We start from the raw sequence: 26061 nt of genomic DNA, 5'->3' as shown, positions 1-26061 counted from the left end.
AAAATAAGACTTAAAACTGAGAGAAACAGCAATTCAACAGTGACTGAGTTTATTAATGGCTTATTCAAGTTGTTTAGAGCAGATTCAGAGTAGACAGCTATCATATTTGGGTTGTCATGTTTTTGACATAAACGACACCATTTCGTATTTGTACATAAGTACTTCATTTTTAATTATTTAGCTCTATTAGAACACAATAGCTTATAAGCATTGAAAAGTAAAAATTCGATGAGTTGTCTAAAAACGTTGATAACTTATCTTTAATAGATTAATTTGGTGTTATACGTTTTACAACAAAAATGACATGAAGAATCTCCGCAGCTTTAACTTTAGAAAGTATAAGAATTTAAGGTTCATTAAGGGGGTATTCTAGTCTAGAATTTTGAAAAAAATGAAAAAATTTTTTTTTCATAATTCGATAGTTTAGATATTCAAAAATATCTCCCTGAAAGGATTTTTCAAAATTCAAATTATTTTCAAAGTTACAGCCGTTTTAGTGTCGGTGCTGGTAAATTGACTGATAAAGTAATCACTCAGTTGTCTGCGTACTACGGATTAGCTATCCGTCGTCATCCTGAATCCGTTGAAGATATGAAACGAGAAATATGGGCCACGTACTTGCATAAAATTTCAACTGATAAGAAGCCTCACCACATGAATTGCCCTCCTGAACCAGACAGCTGGTGCAAGTGGCAGAAAGCAGCGGCCGAAGGAACTGAGGATGACTTTCACCATGAAAATCCACCTCTAACTGATAAGGTTTTAAAAGTTATGAAACCTATTTACGAATGCTTATCAGATGATTCTTTATTAGAACGTTGCTTGGGCAGCGAAACTCAAAATAACAACGAGTCAATTAACTCTTTAATATGGACATTTGCACCCAAACATATCCATGCCGGGTCCCAGACAATTGAGATTGCTAATTGTTTAGCAGTTTGTATTTTCAATGAAGGCTTTTATCCTATTTTACAAATAATGAGTCTAATGGGAATAAAAATAGGTCTGGAATCCCATGGGTTTGCTGTTAGGCGCAACGCAGTAAGGATTGAACGATCTGAGGTTCGAGCTTCAGATGCTTCAAAAGAGGAAAGAACTGCTCGTTATACAGAGAGAAATGCTGAAAACAGTCAATATGAAGTAGAGGAAGGCCCAATGTATGAAGCTGGGATGGCTGATTAAGAGAATGTAAGTTATACGTACTATTTTATCAGTTACGCTGCCTGAAACTGAACGTTAAACTTTAAACGCATTTTTCTCGATACTACTTTTTTCGATACGGTGATGCAGATATCTTAGGTTCTAATCAGCCGATTTACTTGAAATTTAGCATGAATATTCTTCAATTATCTCGCTTTCGCACTAACCAATAAAAATTGAAAATTTCAAATTTGTAATATTTTTAAAAAATTGGAGGAAGTTGAAAAATGAGTAAAAAAATCGACTTCTATTTTTAAACAGCCGCCATTTTGTGAAAAAAATTTTTTTTTCAAGTTTTGTTGGTTTGTGCGACAATGACATTTGTACTAATCAATAATTTGGCATTGTTTTTTTTTTTCAGATGGATACAAAGGGAGAAATCCTTTTCACGAGGACACGGCCTTTTTTTTTTGTCTCTACTTCAAGGACATATCTTTTTGAAAATTTATTTTTTTTTTGAAATGTATTTTTTTGTATTCTTGAAATATCAATAAACAAATGATAAAAAATTGTATAGTAAAAATATTAACTGCTTCTTTTATATTAATTGCCAAAAAACGCTCGAAATTCAGACCTCTAGACTAGAATACCCCCTTAATATTGGCACTTGTATATATATTTGATTTGCGGATTCATTGTACCTGTTATTTTACGACGCCTCTTGTTTCTTTTATCATTCTTCAAATGATCGTAATTTTATAAATAATTGATGAATTTTTATTACACTAAATTTAATGATCTTTATAACTAAAGACATTGAAAAAAATCACAAGATTACTTACTTGCAGATAAAATAAGCGAAGTGTAATGTCTTGAATTATTTCTTCAGCAACATCTTCGGGATAAAATTTCGCACGGAACTTGAACTGCAGTGGGTTCTCTTTTTTAACTTCTTGGCTCATCACCTGAAAAAAAATTGCTCGTTAATAAAAGTTAAAGCAAAGACTGACGAAGTAAGACCAAAAAAGATGTGACAATCAGGAAGGGGCAATTGGGATGTTTTATTTTTGGGCAGCAATATATTTCTTCTATCCTACCTAAAAAACTAATAATTTATAGCAAAATATGTAAATATATGTACTTTCATTAAAAGAGACAATTGAAGGTTTAACTCATCAACTTCAATCTCCTATAGAAATAACAAGATAAAATTTTTTTTCATTTCTAACATGATTTTCCGGTGTTAAAAGATAATTTCAATAAAAATTATAAAAACAGCTCTGTAGAGCATTACATTTTCTACAAAAAAAATTTGTGAAAATCAACTCGTTACTTTCAATAACTGACAACTTATCAGCTCGAAAATTCGATTTCATGCAAAATGAGCGTACACAGAAAAAAAAATTTACTTGAATCAAGTAAATAATTTTGAAGAATTTTATCTTCTTGATTTGAGTAGAAAAATTCTTAAACTAAGAAATTTTTCTTAGTTTAAGTCAATTTTACTTGATTCAAGAATTTTTTGTCTTGATCCAAGACAATGAAACTCTTCAAAATTATTTTCTTGGTTTAAGAACTTTTCTCTTGATTCAAGTTAATTTTTTTTTCTGTGTATTATCACATGTAATGACAAATTTTAAGAACACAGAGGTAAAAAATCAGCATGCGTGATTTAGACAAGATCAAGCCGTTTTGCTTGCCTTAAGCGTGAAGGCAAAGCCCAGCCTCGCCTGAAAATCAAGTTTCCGATTTTGTCGAATAAAATTGTATCTGAAATTCATAATATACATGTAAATAATATAAAAAAAACTGTTATGAAAAAAAATGATTAATGAACAGATTTATAACAATGCTAAATTGATTAATAATTATTTTTGTAAAACTGCTTTTGATGGTTCGTCACGTTAAGTGCTAGTTTTTTTTTTTTTTTTTTTTTAAATTAACCTTCTAGTATGGCTACTGCAAAAAATTGTGTTAAAAATAGCAACATGATATTATTTCACTTAATTACAATTAATATGTATTGGCTAGCAGTTATACACAATCTTTTATCAACTTATACAAGTGTTTCTTTTTTTTTTTCAACTCATCATTATAATGTCAAACAGGTCTAATTTAGGTTATCGTTTTTTGAATCGACCTTCAACATGAGATTCTGTTAAAATTAAAATAATATGGCTTCTGATACCATGATTATTTTAGACATGCCTCTATGAATTTCTCAATGCAATATGTGATGAAAAATTTTTATATTTTAATACAAATAATTCTTACCCTAGATAAGAAGGAGAGTCCAGCCTTCCAAACGTTAGCATTTTAGTTGACATGCGTTAAAAATATAAAAAACAAAATAGATTGAATATTTTTTAGTATGAAGGTATTAATAAAATGATATACTATGATCGTACTGTAATTACTTTGCACACCTCAAACATGAAATAATAAAGTGGCGATTTGTTATATTGTTGAAAAAATTTAACAGCATTTGTGTGTTAAAAGTGATTAAACTTATAGTAAAATAAAGCATAATTATAGAATTATAATTGAAGTAATGTTTCACAAATAAAATTTATAATTCTTTAAAGGTGGTCCGACATACTTAAATGTACGAAGGTTTAAAAAGTAAACGCTTTTTATACCCCAGTAAATTATTGTCGACTTTAACTAATATCTTCATTTTCCAAAATGCCGTGCACTTTTAGCCACTTTTTTGTGGCTAAACAAAAATTTATAAAAAAAATTTAAACATATCCATGGATCTTCAGCAATAATATAACGATAGCCAAAAATCAACGAAATCGGAGTTATATCTTGCGAAAGCTGGTTAAGTTGGTGTGGATTGCGCTCATACTTATCCAAAAACCAGTATTAGATGTGGAAAGTCCTATATAGTTCATGTGAGGCATTCGACGTTAATTCGAACAGTTTGTAACAGGGTAAAATTACCCTGCATCGATAAGTCGCCAGAGATCGATAACTATTTGACTAGCACTGGTGCGCCTCGATCTTCGGGCCTAAAGAGAGAGTAGGAGGGGGTATTTTGGGGTTTATTATATAGGTGAGCTATGCGTTGTGACAGGGAGAAGTAGTGTAACCACCAGACAGTGTGCCACAAATCAAGAAGAACGGATCCCCGGAGTAGTTACGAGACGACAGAAGCCAATAACATCTAGAACTCCAATCTTGAGTAGTGAGTTAGATCGTCGTATATTCAACAAGGTATCAATAATTACTCTGTGGGCTAGGAGTGGACCGCGGGGTTTTATACTCGGTTTACTTCTCATTTAATTAATTAAATTGTGGGTTATTAATTGCTCATTAATAATTTATTTAATAATAATTCAATAATTATTTTGTTGTAATTAAATTTTATTCGTTAGTTGCCGTTGAGATTCCTCAAGGGGGTTTATACCCGAGAACTGCTCAAGGACCTTGCGGTGTTGATTGTCGTGAGAATTTATTTTATTAATTTACTCGATTAATTATAAATAATTCTAAACGTCTGAAAAATCGGTTTAGTTACATTTATTTTATTTAATAAAATAAAACCGAGAAATAAATTCTTCGAGAAAGTTCCATTGTCTTCTCACGGATTAGTCAAGCGTCGGTTGAATTTGTACAACGCAGTTAACGTATACCCAAGGTCAAAGATTACTACGCACAAACGAATACCGGCGTCCATTTTGAGCGCAAATTCCTGGTAATTATTTTATTCGGAAATTATTAAGAACAATTGAATTATTATTAATTAACATTATTTATTACAAGAAAGTATTATTTATTTTAACATCATATTGTTTATTGAGAATTAATTTATTGAGGTTTCGGCGCAATTGAGACTGATTTACCCGTGGATGATTTTTCGTTAGTTTATTTTATATTGAGATAAACTATTCATAAATTATTTATTTAATCGGAAAATTCCACGTGGTCATTTTATATTGAACTTAAGTTCTGGAAATTTAATTAATAATTTGAATTTCATCATCTTGATAAAATTCTTAGAATTTAATTAACAACATGGATCATTAAATCCGGGAATTTTAGTTAAAATTAATTGATGAATTTTTTACAAGAATTATTTTATATTTAAGAAATAAATTACGAGTTGAATTGAAATAAATTTATGCGTCGATATTGTTCCTAAAAATTTATTTAATGTTGAGTATTAAACTCGTGATTGAATTGGAATAAATTTAGGCGTCGGTTTTTAGTTTAGATTTTTGGAGATTAAATTATTAGTTGCGAAAATATTTTACAATTTAATTGTTAGCTAACGACTGAATTAATTAAGTAAAATTTAATGTAACAATTTTTTGATATTAAATTTTGTAATAACTTTTATAAGTCAAAAATAAAAGTAAAGTAGAATCAGTGTATGTGAGACGCATGGGTTATGTGTGTGTGAGTGCGTACGTTCTCTACTTGTTGATAGTTTGCCGAGTAGAGTAATTCGTACAGTCTTAGAGCGTGAGGGTCCGGTGGACAACGCGATTTAGTTAGAAACTGCAGTATAGACGCTCCATAGGAGGGTACTGTCGATTGATTTTTGATAACGATCTCTACTTGTTGATGGTTTGCCGAGTAGAGTAATTCGTACAGTCTTAGAGCGTGAGGGTCCGATGGACAGCGCGATTTAGTTAGAAACTGCAGTATAGACGCTCCATAAGAGGATACTGTCAGGATTAAGATTTTTGATAACGACCCCTACTTATTGATGGGTTGCCGGGTAGGGTAATTCATACAGTCTTGGGTAGTGTGTCGGGTCGTGGAGTTAGTGATTAGAAAAGGTGCTACGTTCTCTACTTGTTGATGGTTTGCCGGGTAGAGGACTAGCATTGTTGTTGAGGAGTTAGTCAATAAGTTACTACGTTCTCTGCTTGTTGATGTTTTGCCGAGCCGACAATTAGTAATGTAGAGCATTAAGTTAGCCTTAAGTGAGTTAGTGTACGTGCGAGTGCACAAGTTGTTATTTTATTTTTGTTATTAATAAATTTTGGATCCATTGTTAAATAAAGATTTATTTATTTCAGATCACCTTCCTCCACTCTCTCTCCCTGTAGATAAGCTCAGCTCTGGTTCCGGTTCCAGGAACCGCGATTAAAAATCCTGGTGGCGCCCTTTTATTAATTAATTTAGATTCATTTGTTTAGTTTTATTATTTCAATTAATTTAATTTAAGGGGCCAGTTGAGCGGCATAAAAACCCGTTACAAGTTTTAATTGGTTTAATCACTTTATCATTGATAATAATAGAGCAGTTTCTTGAAAGTATAGCATGATTTAATTGGATAACCAAAGAAATTTTATAGTTCACTGCAAATAAGGAACAATCTTATCAATAAGCACTACAAACTGTTAAAAAAAATTTAAGAAATTAAGTGCATTTTTTCAAATTGTTCGATTTGATGAGGAATAATTACTCTTACATATTAAAATTTGATTCTTGGCCATCATAACAGCTTTTTTTCAACTTTTTAGATCATAATTTTTGAAAAACCAATTTTAGTTAGTGTAACATAAAAAACATTTTTATTGAATTTCACCATTTTTTTATTAAATGTTTCACAACCTCATCAATCATAACGAGGGAATGAAAATTAAAAGTGCGAAAAATTTTGAAATTTAAAATATGATTATATTATATGTAAACAATAATTATTCACTTATTAAAGTTTTTTTGTAGTGATAAAAACTCATTTTATTTCTATACTAGTATTAATGTAGATGATGATTTTGTTTTTAACCCTTCGTCACTCGCGTCTTTTTTAGTTTCTCGCTCGCACTATGGTGAGTCTCTATAGGTTGAGTAGTTATTAGGCGGCGATCTGATCATGGCGCGAGTGACAAAGGGTTAAATTAATAAAAAAAATAGGAAAATATCGGATTTGGCCACTTTACACAGAAAATCGTAGTTCTAATTTTGCATCGAGGTGATGCTATTTTTAGCTCAGTGGTATAGTAAGTGCTGTGCTTTAGTATAGTAAGTGTATGAGAGGTACTACGTGAGATACAAACTTAGAATCACCTTTTTTTCCATCTAAAGCCGTTTTTGATCGCTTTAAGTTTCAGATAATATCTATTCAAAAATATTATTCTAATAGAATTTTTAACCATTGACATTCATACGAACCGAATTTAAGATGTCATAATGTTTATAAAATTATTTATACAGCAATTTGGACATTTAATGGTCAAAAAAAGCTACAGTGGTGACAAACGGTACTTCATGCCGTTAACATTAAGAATTAACATGAGCGTTTGAGGCGTGCACTATTATGTCTTTGACACTTTCTCTATCCAACATTATGAACAATAATTATAATATAATCGATTTTACTAACTATTACGACACTTAAATACTTTTCTAACGATTTCAAATAAATAATTAGAGATTACTTGTATGTCATTTTATCTATCCTTACCAACTTGCCATCATATTCATCATCATCTGTGTCCGAATCTGAATAACCTCTCAGCTTCCGTACTTTTCGTTTTACTTTTTTTTTTACCATCTTAGTAACAAATTTCTCCTGCTGCATGAAACGATAATAGATTCGAAAGTCTTTTTTGCAAAAAGAGGGCAATCATTAAGGGTTAAATGATACAAGCTTCAATTTTATGGGCAACTGCTTTCAATGGAAATCGATACATATATTGTGTCAATTGACTTCATATACTTAAAAAATTTCAAGCTAATCGATAAGCACTCGATACTGAAAAGTCAGTTTTAATAATAAAAATATATATGAATATCAGGGTGGGCCAAAAAATACGACTACATTTTTTTCTTTGGTTACCTTAAAAATATTGTTCAAGATTATGGAAAAAATTTTTGGTAAAGTTTGAGCTCTTAATATTAATATTGAGAAGTGCTTATTTGCGATTTTCAATTTCCGATTTAACCCTTCGAGCCTGTTGTTATGAGAATTTCTCTCACGCAACAACATTCAACTTATAGGACGGCGCTATAGTGCGTGAGACAAAAAAAAACACAACAGGTACGAAAGGTGAAATAACACAGGAAATTTTTTTTTTCGCTGAAATTTTTTTATGTTTCAAAAAATTAGCATATCTTAAAAATTAATAAAAAATCTTCTGAAAAAATTGAATGATTTACAAAAAAAGGTCTAAAATGATTTTTCACCAAGACGACTGGTTTAAATTATTTAAAGGTACACGGAAAAAAGTAAACTGTAATAAATAATAGTGGAGTTCTAATAAGTAATGATCAACTTATAAAAATTACCATTTCAAACAGTAAAATCGTGATTTTACTAGTCACTATGTAATATTTATCATTTAAACGCTACAATTTATTGTTTACACGCTAAAAAATACTATTTCAAACAGTAATATTCGCTATGTGAAAGTCGAAAATGTTAAAGTATAATAATTAAGAACTTTGACTTTGATGTTTATCATTTCGTACGTAAAAAATGATCGTATGATATGTAAAAAATATAAACTACAGTTAGTAAATTTCGATACAAGCAACGTCAATATTTACAAAGTAAAATGGTAAATTTTAAACGCAACGCTAAAGATGAAACTGTAATTATTGATGTTCTTGGACGGGTAAAATATACATTTTAAAAGTAGAATTCTTACTGTTTCAAACGTTAAATTCTCTGAGTGTGGGATCTTCCCCTTCTCCTCATTTGTAAAGTTAATGCTCTTGCAAAGCATTAGTATGTATTATCTTTTTCGCCAATGCGCATGACTTTTTTAACACGTGTTGGACAACGCCGACAACAATTTTAATGAAAAAAATTTTTAAAATAAATATTAATAAGTTTACAAAATAAGATCATATATTTTATAACTGGTCTCTAAATTGATTGTAAAACGTGAAACTTCTCATTTCATTAAGGTACACGATATATTGTAATTATAATTATGATTACTATTATTATTATTGTTATCATTATTACTATTAATAATATTTTGTTGAGATATTCCAAGTCATAGAAAGATTATAATCATCATCGCATAATAATTTTATTAATCAATATCACCGCACCAATAAAATAATCCTTCTGGGTAAAGAATAGTCTCTTTGTTTTATTTTTTATTTAAATTCAAAAAATAAATTATTGGTATTGTTTTTTATTATAATTATTGTCAGTAAATAGTTTTTACATATAAACGAAGATATTTCATATTTTCAACGTATACTCGGCACGAGACACTAACACGGTCAAGATAGCCAGTAATACGTGGTTAATCAAACTCCTGACAAAAAAGTTTCCCCAACGTTCGTATAGCGTTGCGGTTAGGTAATAGTCTCGCGTGCGTTAGGGGTACTATTCGAATCTCGGTTAGGGCAATATTTTTCTGAATTTATTTTTAAGGCAAGCGTAAAACTTCATCAAAATGAATGAATGAGAATGTGATTGAAACCTTATCCCTCCTCCAGCTCCTTTAAAAAACTCCAAAAATAAAAAAAAAAAATATATAAATGAAACAAAAAAAAACGAAAAAAACAAGATAAAGGCAAAATGAAAAAAAAATTTTTTATCAATAAATTTTTTTTATTGTTAATTTTTTTATTAATCCCGATAACAAATTTAATAAATTATATCCGAAAATAATATTTAAAACTATAAAATTTAAATAATCAGAGTTGTTATTTACTATTAGTATTGTTAAAAATTACTTGGCGTGATATTATAAAATACATATTAAAATGGCGATTTTTACTGTTTGAAACTGTAAAATTTATAAAACCACTGTTGTTATTTACTATGGTCATAGTCACATGTTACTCGGTATGATAGTGTAGACTACACATTGAAACGGCAATTTTTAGTGTTTGAAACTATAATTTTTCAACATGCGAGAGTCGTTATTTACTATAGTGACAGCTACTAATCACTTATTTTCGATATTAAATTATAAATTGTGGCTTTTATACTTTCTACATTAAGTTTTGTAATATTTACATTTTTACCACCCCGATGTCCGCTGTACAGTTTGAAACTGTAAAAAGTAACCGGAATCCGAGTGAATATTACAGTTTACTTTTTTCCGTGTAAAGTTCGATCTAAAATTATGTATGAGATGAATTCCACAAATTTTTCAGATCTATCTATTTTTGGCCTACCCTAGTATGTATAAAACTGTTATTCGAATTGTAAAACCGTTATTGGACCTCTACAAAAATAGTGAGAAAAATTGTAAAGCTCACTGCTAAAATTTAAGATGGCACTAAGCTTCAAATTTATGAGGTAGTATTGCTTATTTTTGAACATGTTGATGGCAATGTCGAAAGAATAAACGTAAAAGAAGTTGCCGTCTACCGCTTCTGAACAACCTGCTGCACTGTCACAGTTAATTCAGTATTGTGTAGACACGCCGGTCCATATACCCTCCATTACTTTCATTATTCCTATGACAGCGGGTGAAGTTCAAATGATATTGCCTCATAGTAGTTGTGGGTAGGTATCCATCTATAGTGGCTCTCTGAATTTTGAGCTTGACTTTGGTGTCAACTTTTTTTTTATTATATTTTTTGTGTTACCACTTCGTTGAAAAAAGAAAGAATCTTGATTCCCTCTGGAAGGTAAATGCAAACTTTATCAGAAGGATTTTTGTTTTTTTCTTTTAAATTATGTATGATATTGAAGACGGGAACTTGGTAATGGACAAAAATACCGGGTTTGTTCAATTTATGAAATGCTTCTTGAGCTATTTTCAAGTTTCATAGAAAGAGGGTGAACCCGGTTTTTAATGTTTCTTTCCTTTTAATTGGATAGATAAATGCGATAATATCGACAAACTTTTATAGAAAACCCATAAAATAAGTGTCGTACTGAACTGCCTTAAATTTGTTTGACCTCGCAGTTTTGAAAAATAATTCATCATATTTATGATTAATAATGTTGTCGTAAAGGCATTTACGTATGAGATTGACGATTTGAACCAAAATGATTTGAGAAGTCAGTTACCAGAATTGGTTCAGCCATGTCGACAATGAAGAAATTTCCGGTGAAATCTCGTAGCAGTCGAAAATTAAGACTATCTTCTTTTGAAATATTAGTATCAATAGTAGTGGTGTTCGAACAGAGTTGATAATTTAGGTGAATTTTTTTGAACTTTCAAAAGCACAAACGATGATACAATCTTGATCACAGTCTTGGTTGAAGATGATGATCCTCTAAGAGTATTTTGTTGTTTTGTGGACAAAGGTACTCCACTCGTTAATGCTATGCGAATAGCGTCTTTTCTGACTGACACTTAGACGATACAAAACGTCTAAGCGCTGAAACGTTATTGCTATTAAAAACTGTTGTTTTGGCAGAGTTATGTTCGCGATCTTTAGAAATGACTAATGCAATGTGTGTTTGTGTGTAATTGATTAGTTTTCTGGTAAGCTGATGCACTGTCAACAGCCGGTATCGGAATAATACTTTAGGAAAAGTTTTTTCAAATCTTATAGATCCTCTACCTTTCCTTATGTTTTTTTTTGTCACTCCTTGTCATATCATTTTGAATCAAGACTAGTATTCACTAGCTTATTTTTGTTTTTCAAAATTTAGTCTTTAGCTATATTTGGTTTATTACTATTGATAGTTCCTTAATTTTCGTTACGTTAATTATAAATTTCTTGTTCGATAATTCAGTGCTACTATATTTTTAATAATTTTATTTAAATCAAATTCCTTTAATCACAATGTGATTTAGCAGTTTTGCTGGAATTTAATTTAATTAGATAAAATTTTTTTAAATATTGTTTAATATTTTTCTTGATACACTTGTCTAGTTTGTTTTTCCGTGAAAATTTTAGATTGATAAAACTCAAGTGAGGTTCTTAAGACTACATAATCAGCTTTTAATGCCCCGACTAGAAACTACTTTGGGATTACCCAGCGTATACATCTGGACCTGATTGGGTCCCGAAGAGGCACGCCCAATTGGGAAATCCCTATAAGGGCCTAATTCGCCCCCAATTGGGCAATTCCAACGTAAAAATAAAAATTTTTATTCAGTTTTTCCCGATAGGGCCCTGCGTAGGACCTAAATGGGAAATCCCAATGCAAAAATGAGTAGCTTCATTCAGTTTTTCTCAATAGGGCCCTGTGTGGGACCTAAATGGGAAATCCCAACGTAAAATTAAAAATTTTTATTCAGTTTTTCCCAATAGGGTCCTGTGTGGGAACTAAGAGGGATAGCCCAACGGAAAAAAAAATAAAATTTCTAAGTTTTCCTAAGTGGGACCGAAGAGGATTTTCCCAACGTAATGTAAATAAGGCATCGATGAGTTTTCCTAGCTGGGCTCGTAGTAGGATCCAATTGGAATAACCCAACCTGAGAGTAGATACATGAATAAATAATCTTTAAATTTAGACAATCGTTTATTTATATAAAAAATCAATCACCCAAAGATCTGGTGAGCTTATATTCTTAGCATATATTCATTGTAAATTAATTAGAAATAAAAATAAAAATTAGCCGTTAAGTATAGAAAATAATTAGGAAAAAAATTCATCCAACATTGTTAAATAAAAACTACAAAATTTAGATTTATCAAATTTTACATAACTTTATATTTTAAAAAATTTAATTTTAAGAGATTAAAAATACATTCTAAAAAATCGGGATGAATTCGGAGTAAATCTTAATCCAAATTAAAATTTAATCCCATTACTCGGAGTTTTGGAGTAAAGTAATTAAACGATTCGCGTATAGAGTGAATCCGAAGTTTTTTTAGCGGAGTTATTCCAAATTAATTTGGGATCAATTCGAGATTAAATTCAAATACTCCACAGAAAAAAAGGTTCACTTAAGCCAAGAAAATATTTCTCTTCCTAATTATTTTCTTGAGCGAAAAAAAAATTTTTTTTGGCACAAAAAATTTCACTTATTCCAATAAAATTAATTTTCTTGCTTATTAAAGAAATAAGTATCTTGATCCAAGAAAATTTATTTAAGTTAAGAAAATCTTGTTGTTTTGAAAAAATTTAGTCTCTTGCTCCAAAAAATTTAGTTCTTGATAGAAGTAAATTTTCTTACCTTGAGAATTGAGAAAATTTCTCTCTTGCTCCAAAAAATTAAATATCTCGATAGAAGTAAATTTTCATTAATATTTTTATTGATCAACATTTCAAATGGGAAGATCATATAATATTGAATCTTTTTTTTTTCATTTAATATGTATACTTTCACGCTAAAATAATATAAAATGGGTATCAAATATTCAAGAGAAAAATTTTCTCAAAGTGAGAAAACATTATTATTATTAGTATTGTTAGTATTAAATTTTTGAAAAATATCCAACTTTTGAGGATTCATATTTGCAAAAGAATTTATATTGTAAAAAGAATTAAACTTTTTCATAATTAAATTTTTATCCATACAATAAAATTTTAAAAAATAACTTGCATTTCAAAAAAATTTTAATTTTCAAAAAAAAAAATTTTGTGTTAGTATAAGCGGGATTCCAAATTTAATCGGACATTTTTAAGGAATTTTATTTTTAATTTATTCAATTTTTTTACATTTTTCAGTCGTTTTTTTTTTATTTTTAAATTTTTTATTTAATTTATACAAAAATTTTATTTTCACGTCAGTAAAGTAGATAAAAAAAAAAAAAAAAAAAAAAAAAACAATTTCTTAAAGCTTGAACATAACATGAATAATGTCTCAGTCAACCGGTAAAGTTCATGTATACGAGATAGGAAATTTTCTCATCAGCACTCCTGCTTGGACCGGCGGTAACGTCAAGGACTGAGGACCCAAAGGATGCAAGTTCGAGCCCAACTCACGACAAGGATTTTTTCTATCAACGATTTCATTTCAATTCAAATTAAATTTACTAACGAGATCATAATATAATATGAGTATATGGTTCTAAATTGTTTTTAATCTTTTCGAAAATCATAATATTTTTTCTTTCAAAATTTAGATTGGGCTCTGATGGGGATTTCCCCATTGGGACCTGAGAGGGATTGCCCAATGAGGGCCGCATAGGACTTTGCGTGACATCCCCATGTGGGGTCCCTATTAGGAAACCCAACGAGAGCCCAATAGGTCTTACATTAAAATTTCTAGTCGGGGCTTTCGTGCTTGTAGATCTTCAACTTTTCCTTGCAAATTTCTAGATAATATTTGACGTGATTTAAAGGCTGGTCCCCTCTTTTTCTCGCATCGCACTCACTGCAAGAAACGATACTTACTATTCTTGTTGTACTCATGATTATAAAGCTTTTGCAGTTTTATATTTTTCTTTTAAACAAATGAAAATTTCGAAAAAAACGCTCAGCTACGAAATAAATAATTAAATAGTCTTACACTACAAGAGCAGAAAGTTTAAGATTCCTGCGGCATGATACCCGAGGCGAAGCGAGGGCATCACAGCGCGCAGTTCAGGGCTCTCAAACTTCTGCCCGTGTAGTGTATACTATTTTTCTTGCTACCCGGCCGAAAGTACGGAAAACTGACATGTGTAAATTAATAGTATATTACATTACAAGGGCAGAAAGTTGAGATTACTGTACTGCGCGCCATGATGCCTGAGGCAAAGTCGAAGGCATTATGGCACTCAGTTCAGGGCTCTCAAATTTCTGCCCTTGTAGTGTATACTAGTTTTCTTACTATCCGGTCGAAAGTACGCAAAAAATTGCGTTGAAAAAAATTGATGCCCGTCCCCGACATTTGCGGCACGAACGAAGCGAGTGCTGCTGGTCAGGGGGGGGGGGCATCAAATACACCTGTCAATAAAGATATTAATTTATAATCTATCATATTTAAGTATCTATCAGATATAAGTAATAACTAATTTCTTTTGAGAAAAGATCTTAATTTAATTAAATAAATTTAAAGTTATAAATATATTATAAATTAACTTTGATTTTAAGAATAAAAAAAAAACAGAAAAATGAAATAATAATCGTAAAATGCATAGAAAAAAAAGTTAAGAAAAAAATCTGTTTATTTTTTTTTTCAAATGATTATTTCTTCAATAATGAATTTATTTGTTTGAGAATATCTATCAGATTAAAAAATATTTCTCGTTCTGTTTTGTAATTTAAATATTTAACAAGTCTCGTTTCATTAAAATAAATATTTATTTTCTGTAATTAACTTAGTTTCAACCTAAAATTATTTACACATAACAAGACAGATACATTCATAACAGTTACAAGTAAGGTTAGGCTTATAAACATAACTAATAGAGTGAGCGCGACTACCGACTTTCGGACTTTCTGCCGCCTCGTGTCTCGTTGTCAGTGCATGAATATATTTTTTTGGGCTCCCCGTCGTAGAGCGCATGCGCGACTCGACCACGGCATAAAAGTGAGGCTTTCTGCCGTGAAATCGTAGCCGTAACCTCGTACTCTCGACCGGCGTAGTAAGAAATAGTATATTACACACCTGTGACAAGAAAATGAGAAATGTCTCAGAACACATATATGTTGCCCGAGGCGAAGCCGAGGTCGACATATATGTGGTCTGAGATATTTATTATTTTCCTGCCATAGGTTTGTATACTATTTTTCTGTCCGACAGAGGCGGAAAGCGGCAATTTCGTTTAGCGCAGCGGGCCGAAAGTTGCCACTTTCCGCCTGGAGGGCAGAAAAATCTATTACGTAGCAGAGCGTTTTTTTCAAAATTCTCCTTGGTTTAGGAGAGAAATATAAATCTGCAATCGTAGGGACTGGCTGTTAACTAAAGCTGCGGTTTTTGCATTATCTGAAGCATATCCGATCGGTAGATTAAAGGATCTTCTTTTGTATATTAGTAGATTGTATCAATCACAGGAAGGGTATATGACGTATACACCTCCTCCATGTTCTTCAATTTATGAGAGTAACCACAGCTTTTTTTTTTGGCGTGTAAAAAAATTGAGATGATGAAATTATGAAAGTTAATTTAAAATTTCAAATCAGAATACAAATTTTTTGAGTATTAGCCAAACAAAGTTAGCACACAAGTGCATATGATTTATGCACACGAATCTGAAATAATTGAAGCATGTACATGAATCGGTACTGTGCTGTATCCAAAATCCGGGCATATTGACTATAGCTGAGTGCCGATCATCAATAACTCAAGTAAACGTACATATTCAAATACAATATTGTAAAAGTTAAAAATTTTAATTACCAATGAGTTGAATCTAAATCACTGATTAACAAGATTTAATTAAAAAATGTATGAATTGTGCAAAAAACGATCAATTCCAATAAATGTGAAATTAATTTCATCTGTTTTGTCGAAAAAAAAAATTAAAATGTCAATAAATGATTATTTGCCATACTCGTGATGATAAATATTCAAACTATTGACAATCGACGAATAATAAAATAAAATTAATTATAAAAAGTAATTAAATAAAACTAAATGATTCAACCACGCTCAATGTCAAATACTTAATCTCAAAATAACATAATGTATCATTACATCTGAGAAAAAATTTTTTAACAGAAAATTTTCTGAAATTACATAAAATTTTTTTCAATAGATACTCCTTCTATTTCCGTTTCCTTATATAATGTGAATATTATATGTTTAAATTTTGTTCTTGAGTAATTTGATTTTAATCAATTGACTGCTATGATATTTGTTTTTTAATAACAATAACCAGTCATTTTTGAAATGATTCATTTTCTTTTGATTGTATAAGCAGGTAATTGTTCGAAATTGGATAACTAATTACAAAACTGGATAAAAATTATCCGTACATCCCAAAGAATCATCGACGATGTTCGCAGGATTATAATACTTGGATTTGAATGCAGCCCAACTCAACTCTGAGTAATGTCTTGAATACGACTAATTCATGTTTTCACACACTGATAAAAAAATTGACTTGACTCAAGACCCGAACTCTTGAACCAAGAATACCATTTTGAAGAAAATGATTTTCTTGAGTCAAGAGAATAAATTCTTGAGCTAAGAAATTATTCTTGGTCTAAGAAAATTTTCTTGAGTCAAGAATTTATTCTCTTGACTCAAGAAAATCATTTTCTTCAAAATGGAATTCTTGGTTCAAGAGTTTGGCTCTTAAGTCAAGTCAATTTTTTTATCAGTGCACGAACTATTTGAGTTTAAATGCTAACTTGATTTTCCGTTAACACACAACTCAATTGTGTACACAAATAGTAACAAAATTATCAAATTTTTCTGTAATTAAGAATGAATTTTTTTTTCTAAAGCCTTCTTTCATTAATTTAAATATGTATTTATATACACCCACAAGAACTTAAATGTCATTGATAAGTCATAAAGATATTGATATCTTTAATAGCCTCTTTTTTTTTGTTACATCACTTTAAATAACAAAAAAAATCTATTTTTATCAATGCAAACAAAAATTCAAATTATTTAAATATGTGTGAGGTTATACTGACTCTAATGAGAATGTTAACCCTAAAATGAGTAAGATATGAAATCGTTCAGGGTTAAATTTAAAAAAACTTTGATATGATAATAAAAAGAATTACTCGAAACAAAAGTACATTTCATTTTTACATGTATTAATCTTGTTACATTCATCAATTCTCAAGCTTCGTTTATTTTAATACTTAACATTATACGAAAATTGTAAAGAAAAAAAACTTTTCTCTACACACAACTTGATAACAATAAATAATCAATTATGTAAGTATCACGATAAGCCTATTACAAATTTTGTGATATGAAAAAAAAATTTGCGGTAAGTTCTGGAAAAAAAATCTTATTCACATAGTCACTGAAAACAAGATGCAAATTATAATAAATTTCAAAGATTATGCAATATTCTGCATCAATAAAATGTATCAACAAATATTATGCATGTCAAAATTTTTGACAGATGTATAATTTTGCATTTCTCGATTATAAAAATTTAAAGAAAACAGGGAAAAATTAATAATATATTATTAATCTTCATTAGATAATCTATTTATAGTAAATGAATCTAATAATTTTTTTTTTCGTTTACTGTCTGTTGTAAATGAAAACGTATAGTGCAAGGACACTATAATTATATTGATCTACCAGCTGAGTCAGTTTTAATAATGACTCGTCTCGAAATGATAGTCTCATGATAAAATATTCAATTATAAATTATTACGTGTAAGCTGGAAACACTATGTATTAAAAAAATTTATTTGCTTTACCTTTTTATAAAGTTTGATCCAAGTAAGGTCACCTTTGCTGTCAGTATACTGAAGTCCAAAAAACCACACTTCTCTTAGGCCAATGGTTTTTACAACTTGGTCAAAAAGCTGTTTTCCGGTAGTTGCCTGCTGGATAGCAAACTCCAGCTCGGCATCCATCGTCGTAACCCTCACATTCATCTTTGTTATCAACAATAGATAGCACATAGAACATAAAAAATTACAAAGTTAACAATAATAATTATAAATCATTCATTATCTGAGTAAAATGATGAATACTCGGTACATAAGTTTTAAATTTATATCAAGAATAATTGTTTTCTACACCAATGAACAACGAAACTAACAATAATTTTTAGCTGACATGATGAATAACAAAAATTGTGTAAATATTATTTTAACTAAAAAAGTTTTCAAACGGTGTTAAACATTTAGTATCTTGAATTTTTCGGTATTTAAATATCTATTCAGTATTTGATAAATATTTGATAGAATTAATGTGCTTCGTTGAATATAAAGTAGTATAAAAATATTTTAAAAATTTTATTTCATTATACTTTGAGGAAAAAGTACTTATATTAAAAGGAAAAAATCACAAGAGGAAAAAAAAATATACTGATAATGAAGATAAATTTCAACATGTATTTCTTACCATTTTCGAACTAGAAACCATGGTTACTTGATTTGAATAATTTTACTCAGAATAAAATAGTTAAAAAAAAAAAAGAAATAATTGAATGATACGAAATTTACAAGTACAAGTTGAAAAAAAAAATTTTTTTTTTATATTGCTATTTTATTTATTCATCACTTTTTTCAAGTACCGCTCGACAAATTAACACACGTTTATCCAATAGTTTATATAATTTAAAAACACGTAACTGCAATATTACAACTACTGTTTGGATGAACAAGTACGACAGTTAAATATAAGCTTAACAATGGGCCAAAGGAGCAAGTGCGACTGGCGTCTCCTTGGAGTATTCCCCTCTTTCCGTTAATATGTCCCTCTTTCGCTCGACGCGTTGATATGTTTCGTACCGGGCGGTATTATGGCCAACCATCCAGCTGTTCTACTTCATTCTTTATTACTGTACGTAAGAGGAAGAAAGATAACACAATGAGTCACGTGAACAAGCCGGTTCACACAAGGTTGCAGTTGAACTGTATACGATATATCTATCGGGTGATTCAAATTGACAATAACGATGGATTGTGTTCTATGCTTGAAATATATAAATGTAAAAAAAAAAATATGCCTCTTGGGAATTGATTTTATTTTGTAGAATTTATGAAAAAGAAAAAGATTTAATTCACTTCTCATTAAAAAAAAAATAAGAACAATAATGATAATAATCGCATTATCGCCAAAAATGTGCTATTCGTTAAAATTTATAATCGGCGTTTGCACTAGTTAAAAATGCTTGTTAAATTCAACGAACAGAATTCTGTGAAACAATCTTATCTTAACGTAATAGTTGGGCTTTATAACATCTTATCTTGTGTAGAGTTAAAAATGTCTTTAATTTAAAAAGATGAGAAAATATAGAAAATTAAAAGATGAACTCAAGATAGATTTTTTGATATATGAAAAATTATGTATTTATGTATAATTAAAAAACTTGCAAGGAAATAAAACGAGGAAAATGATTAAAAAAAGATACTTCAAAATATTGTCTGTAGTCATAAGTGATACCCTTTTTTTAATATAAACAATTGTTCTTATAAAATAATACAACGAAGTTCCGTAAAGTATTATACGTTTTTCTTCGGGATTGTTAGTATCGATTTGTATCGACCGAATAAGTGAATTTCAGTTCCTAGTATCATGAACATCCCTTATACTTCATCTAGTTATATTTGTCTATGACAGTAAAAAAAAAATAAAATAAAATAAAAATACATATTTACAAGCCGCTAGTATAGGTTTTGAATTTAATTCTATTTTCATTAGATTTCAAAAGCTAAACGATAATGCCATCGTTCGAATACAAAGTTTCGAAATCGTTATCTATTTGTTCGGGGAAATAAAGATTAAATCGACAATAATCAAATTAGATGAAATCAAATCTAATCATATATTTTTTGGAAGGTCCATATTGACTTTGGTTAGTTATATTTATCCGTAAAATGGTTTTAATAAAAAATAAAAAGAAACGCCTTTCAGCCGCGCCCGTCATGGAAAGGTAGATTTCTTAATTGATTTCAGACGGAAAAGAAGATCTATTATATTTCAAGAACTTCGTTTTGATGACTGATTTATGAATTTGAGATCTACTGATTAAATTAATTCTTATTTTATTTTAATTGAACTAACTTTAATTCTTTATGAATAAAATATGAGATCACCCTTGTAACCAATAACTTTAAAGTGCTGAATGGTGTTAGTAAAAATAAGATATAATATCATGCATCATTCATTTTACTATTAATAATTGCAAATCCCTTCCGTATATATCGTCGACCGCAATTTTTGGAACGCCATAAAATTACACTAAAATACATTAGCTGATGTTTCTAAAAACATCGATTATTTGTTTAAACCGCTTAAGAATAAGACATCTAAAAATGAATTAACTAACAATACCGAAACATTTCAAGTACCAAATTCGAGAAGAAAAATTTTATTTTTAAAAACGATTAATCTCTCAAACCATCTAATGCTTAAAATATCAGTCTTAAAAATCTACTCAGACTCAATATAAGATCAGGATCACAGGATAACCAGTGACCGTCTCCAGGTAGAAGCTAAGCATCATTTGTAGTCCAAGCCGTTTTACCAACCAACGATTGTGCCTACGTCAACGTGTGAGCTGAGATCATCGGGGTCGGTGAATTTATGCATACTGTCACATTAAGTACCGTGTATCTTGGAATAATAAATGGATAATTAGCAACAACGATGTTAACTAAAAATTTTTTTCAAAATTTTGTTGATAACAGTTTTTAGTGCTTATTACGGTCTAAATGATTTTCGAAAAATGTTATAGACAAAACGGGATACCTCGTAGTTTGAATCATGTAGAGAATGTCAATAAATTCTTCAGTATTTAAGTGGGGTCAACCATATATCAACATTCAGATAACTTATCAAGAATTAATTTGAGTTTAATTACAACTTAATTTATTGAATGACACACACGATTAACAGATTTTTGAACAACATTTCAATCATAAAAACTCTGACCCTCAATATTCTTCAATAAAATATTGTAAGCACGATTTCTTAAATAATATCATTAATAAAGTTAATATTTTTTTTCTATTAAATTTGTGTTTGTATTCAAAGAAGCTTTATAAAAACCAAGCAAATAAAAAAGTAAAAAAATTTATAATATGTGTAGTTTTTGTTACCATCGCAGAAGCTCTAGCGATTTAGAATTTTTTTATATTTTAGTCAAATACGCTCAGTTTATAATTTACTTCAAAATAATTCTTACTATTGAATGTTAATTTCTTTAATTGAACAGCGAAAAAATAATACAATAAAATAAAACATTTCACCAATACAATATAATAAACTCATATTCTGGAAAACATCAATACAATAAGCGAGTTAAAGAATCATTGTGAGACTTACCGATTTTGGCATCTTGACAAAAAGTTAAGTTACTCCTTAGTTTTAAATTATACAATCTGTAACGAACAAAAAAAGGTATATAATTAATATTTTAGTACTTGACTGATATCATTTTAATCATAAAAAATAAAAAAAAAAAATAAAAATTCCAACATCACTTAAGGTAGTTGTTGCGTGATAGGCATTTCAACAGAAAATTATGAAATTTTTTTTATTGAAAGATAAATATATTAATAATTCACTACCAAAATTTCAGATCAATTGACCGCACCGTTTTTGAGTAATTAATTTTCGAAATTGTATCTTTTACGTAGAGGTATAGAGATGGTAAAGTTAGTATGAAATCTTCCGTACCACTCGAGTGGGCCAAGATTTCATACTAACTTTACCATCTCTATACCTCTACGTGTAAAAGATACAATTTCGAAAATTAATTACTCAAAAACGGTGCGGTCAATTGATCTGAAATTTTGGTAGTGAATTATTAATATATTTATCTTTCAATAAAAAAAATTTCATAATTTTCTGTTGAAATGCCTATCACGCAACAACTACCTTAAAATAAAATGTAACTTTGAATTTTTCTTTATTTTTTTAGCAATGTGTACATGCACCATATTTGACTTTAAATGGAAAATATAAACTGATGTGGGTATTAATTAAAATAAATATCTAAATCTAATAGAAATCATACATTTTTATGGAATCATTTTCTCCTATGATTTCACAGATAGAAAAAAAATTAGCATTAAAATACTGCATCTTTAAACATTAAAAAAACATATGGAAAAATAATAATCAATAAACTTCTCAATAGTGTCAGATCTGATTGTTTCGTTTTCCAACTATTATTTAATGAAGTTTTTGTATACATTTAAAAATGCTATTCATATTTTAAGAATAACTTTAAAATATCAATTTTTGTATCCCTGAATAAAAAAAAATATTGAGACAAAGAAAAAAGTATTGAAAAGTATTAGATTGACTAGAAGACCAATACTTTTCGATATTTTTTTCTTTGTCTCAATACTTTTTTTTTATCAGGGATCAGAATAAAGAATCTTCCTCATTATTTTGGGTGGGGCTAGACAAGAATTTTCATCCATTTTTAATGATTAAGAACGATATCTATTTTGATAAGACTGTTGAAATTTTAGATATTTGACCGTGCTACATAAAATTGATGTATGCATACAAAAATTTTTATTCAATATATAGAACCTATATTACTTTAAATTACGAAAATGCTAGATCACACAATATAATTTAAAAATTAGCAAAAATGAAATAGATTCATATTTTTCTTAAGTATAATGAAACTCCACGTACATGTAGACATTATGAACTCATTAAAAATTTCATAGAAAAACGTTATTTTTGTTTCCCTGACAGCGTTAAGTAAAATCATATAAAATTGTTATAAAATTTGAAAATTACAAATTTTCCCCCGAATAACCTTTATTTATCTAATTACTAGTGATAAAATAGCTCTCAGAATGAACCTGAATTTCGGTTTTCGGGCTTTATTTAACCTTTTTACCTTTTGCATAACTAGAAAAAGTTTGGAAAATCCAAAAGTGCACGCCTCATAATCTCATTTTTTACAATAAAATTAATTATAATAAAATATAAAAAGCAAAATAATAAAAAACAGAAAACTGCTATGGTTTAGGGGCGCCATAACTAAGATGAGGAAAAAAAATACTATAATAATATGTATAGATAGATATACAAAAAAATCCGCAGTCATATATTAGATTTTTATAAATAATAATTTAACGGCAGTGAATTGAACGCTCATATTAATTAAGAAAATCCGTCGTGTGTTACTTTAGATAATAAAAAAAAATTTATTCCGGTACGATCATTTTTTCGACCAATTTCCCTGCCACATACACCCATTTATACACGGACGTCCAGAAAAGATTATGTTTAATGTTATTATTTACTATGTTAAACAAAAAAAATTGTTATTGAAATATATTTTATGTGCCTGACAAATTATTTGACTTGATATAAGTGTACTCATATTAACCTGTAAGTGCGATATAAATGACAAAAAATCAATTTCAGTTTCAAGAAAACTGCTTTTTTCGAAATGTCGAGAGTAGAGCACAACCTCAACGCTTTGCTTATGAGGCGTGCAAAATAATATTCCAAATAAATAAATGTTGAAAAATTCAAATTTGTAATTTCTATGAATAAACTATATGAAATTCTTATCCATTTTGTACATTATTTCGATAAATTAAACTTTCAGTTCTATTCTCATGACCTACATTCTCACATTAATTCCTGTTCAAATGTAGACTATTTCAGTGACAACTGATTATTCTGTTTATTTATTTATTTAGATAATTAAACCAACAGAATAATAATTACTTATGAAGCAATAATTAGTCATCATTTATATTCAGCAAGAATAAGAAAAATAAAAAAACATAAAAACTAACGTATCACATATATATGATTTACAAAAAATACAGCATGTAAAAAGTACATATATGCAGGCAAAAAAATGCATACACATATATAATAAATAAACAATATTAATATAATAACCGATAACATAGTAAAATTATAATATCAGTAATTTATTAATGAACGTGACCCAAATTATGAATTGTAACGTGTAGTATATCAATCAACCTTAAATTTTACGAGTTATCTGCTATTAACCCAATATTGAAATCTTAATTAAAGATTTGAAAAGCCTCACCTTTTATTTTTATTTAAAAAAAAAAATACGTTTTGGACACTTATTAATCAACAGATGGGCGGGTAACACTTTATACTAACCACTTTGAGTAATAAGATATACAAACTTCAAGCAAAAAAATTAAATACAATATACCTATTAGTAATGACACCTCACTAGAAATATGGCCGCCACGACACGGCGCAGTTATTCCCTTTTTCTTTTTCTTTGACGTCACTACGTGGGTGTTCCTAGTATCCCTTGAAGGATGCCACCACTTGCCTATAAATATGTATATTTTATTCAATTTAATAATTATTCTATAAATTTGAGTGCTTTGTTGTTTTTCTTTCTTTGAAAAATTATTTTGATGGCTTGTACTTACGGATCTATGTATATATGATGGTGATAGATACACACTTTACACACATGTTCTTGCTATCGCCACTTAGCCACAGACTGACGTTAAATTTCATTCCTGATTGACATCAATCTGACTACACAGATTTAAAGGTGCCAAAAACTAACAAAATAAATTCAATTTGAATATAAATATGTATACATTTTTAAAGTGATAAATAATCGAAATGTAAAAATCGTTGATATAAGGAATATTTTTAATATGTAATCGAAAATACTATAGTATAAAAAAATAAAAAATTTTTCTATAAAAGGCTAATAATAATAATTGGAAAATTAAATAAGTAGACAGATGAGATACCTGCAAAGCTTTGGAACATATTTAGTGTGCGTGGTTGCAAAATATTTTACTTATTATGAAATTCGTAAAATCTATCTACTAAGACTGAAAAAAAATTTGACATACACAATGACGCACACCAAGTACGTTCCAAAATTATTTCTTTAATTTTTAAATTTACAAAAAAATGTTTTTTAATTTCCGAAAATTATATACAATCATATCGGTTACTTGGATTTTTTAATATTTTGATTTTATATCTTTTTGTAAAGAAAAAAAAATTTTTTTTTCTTAAAAGTCTTATGAACGTGGACTTGGCGCGATTTTTTACAGTGAAACTGTTTTTGTTCGGATTTTAGTATTTTTTGTAATCCTATAAAAAAATTAAGATGAAATCCTATAATAAAATTAAGATGAAATATGGTAGTTTTCCAATTACAGCACTAGAGCGCATAATGCGTCATTGTGTATTTCAATTTTTTTAAAGTCCTAGTAAATAGATTTTACGAATTTCATTAAAAGTAAAATATTTTGCAACCGCGCACACTAAATACGTTCTAAAATTTTTTTTTAATTTTTAAATTTACAAAAAAATTTTTTTTAATTTCCGAAAATCATAAACAATCATATCGGTTACTCGGATTTTTTAATTTTTTTATTTTGTATCTTTTTGTAAAGAAAAAAAAAATTTTTTTTCCTAATAGTCTTATGAACGTGGACTTGGTGCGACTTTTTTACAGTGAAACTGTTTTTGTTCGGATTCTCCTTACCTCTACCCTCCATAGGACACTCAAAAAACCTTTGCTCGCGGATGTGATGCGTAAGAGTTACCAACGAGT

At 29.1% G+C, this 26061-nt stretch overlaps 1 protein-coding gene across 3 annotated transcripts in view; it reads right to left on the bottom strand.

Moving 5' to 3' along the window:
- The window catches only part of LOC123266250 (moesin/ezrin/radixin homolog 1), a 42650-nt gene extending 17837 nt beyond the window's left edge, over positions 1-24813 (bottom strand). Inside the window, exons 1-4 of one of the 3 annotated variants that reach the window (XM_044730383.1) lie at positions 24544-24813; positions 21825-21880; positions 18245-18424; positions 1983-2105 (exon numbers count right to left, since the gene is read on the bottom strand). In XM_044730383.1, the coding sequence (XP_044586318.1) occupies positions 1983-2105; positions 18245-18424; positions 21825-21836 (315 nt within the window). In that variant the 5' untranslated portion in view covers positions 21837-21880; positions 24544-24813. Of the gene's footprint in view, positions 1-1982; positions 2106-2840; positions 2908-18244; positions 18425-18896; positions 19226-21824; positions 21881-24543 lie in introns of those variants that run through there. The other 2 variants (XM_044730382.1, XM_044730384.1) reach the window with 2 other exon arrangements.
- Between the last annotated feature and the right edge of the window lie 1248 nt (positions 24814-26061).

The sequence above is a fragment of the Cotesia glomerata genome, linkage group LG5 (genome assembly GCF_020080835.1).
Source record: "Cotesia glomerata isolate CgM1 linkage group LG5, MPM_Cglom_v2.3, whole genome shotgun sequence".
In the NCBI taxonomy this organism is placed as follows: domain Eukaryota; kingdom Metazoa; phylum Arthropoda; class Insecta; order Hymenoptera; family Braconidae; genus Cotesia; species Cotesia glomerata.
This window is presented reverse-complemented; position numbering and strand designations above follow the sequence as displayed.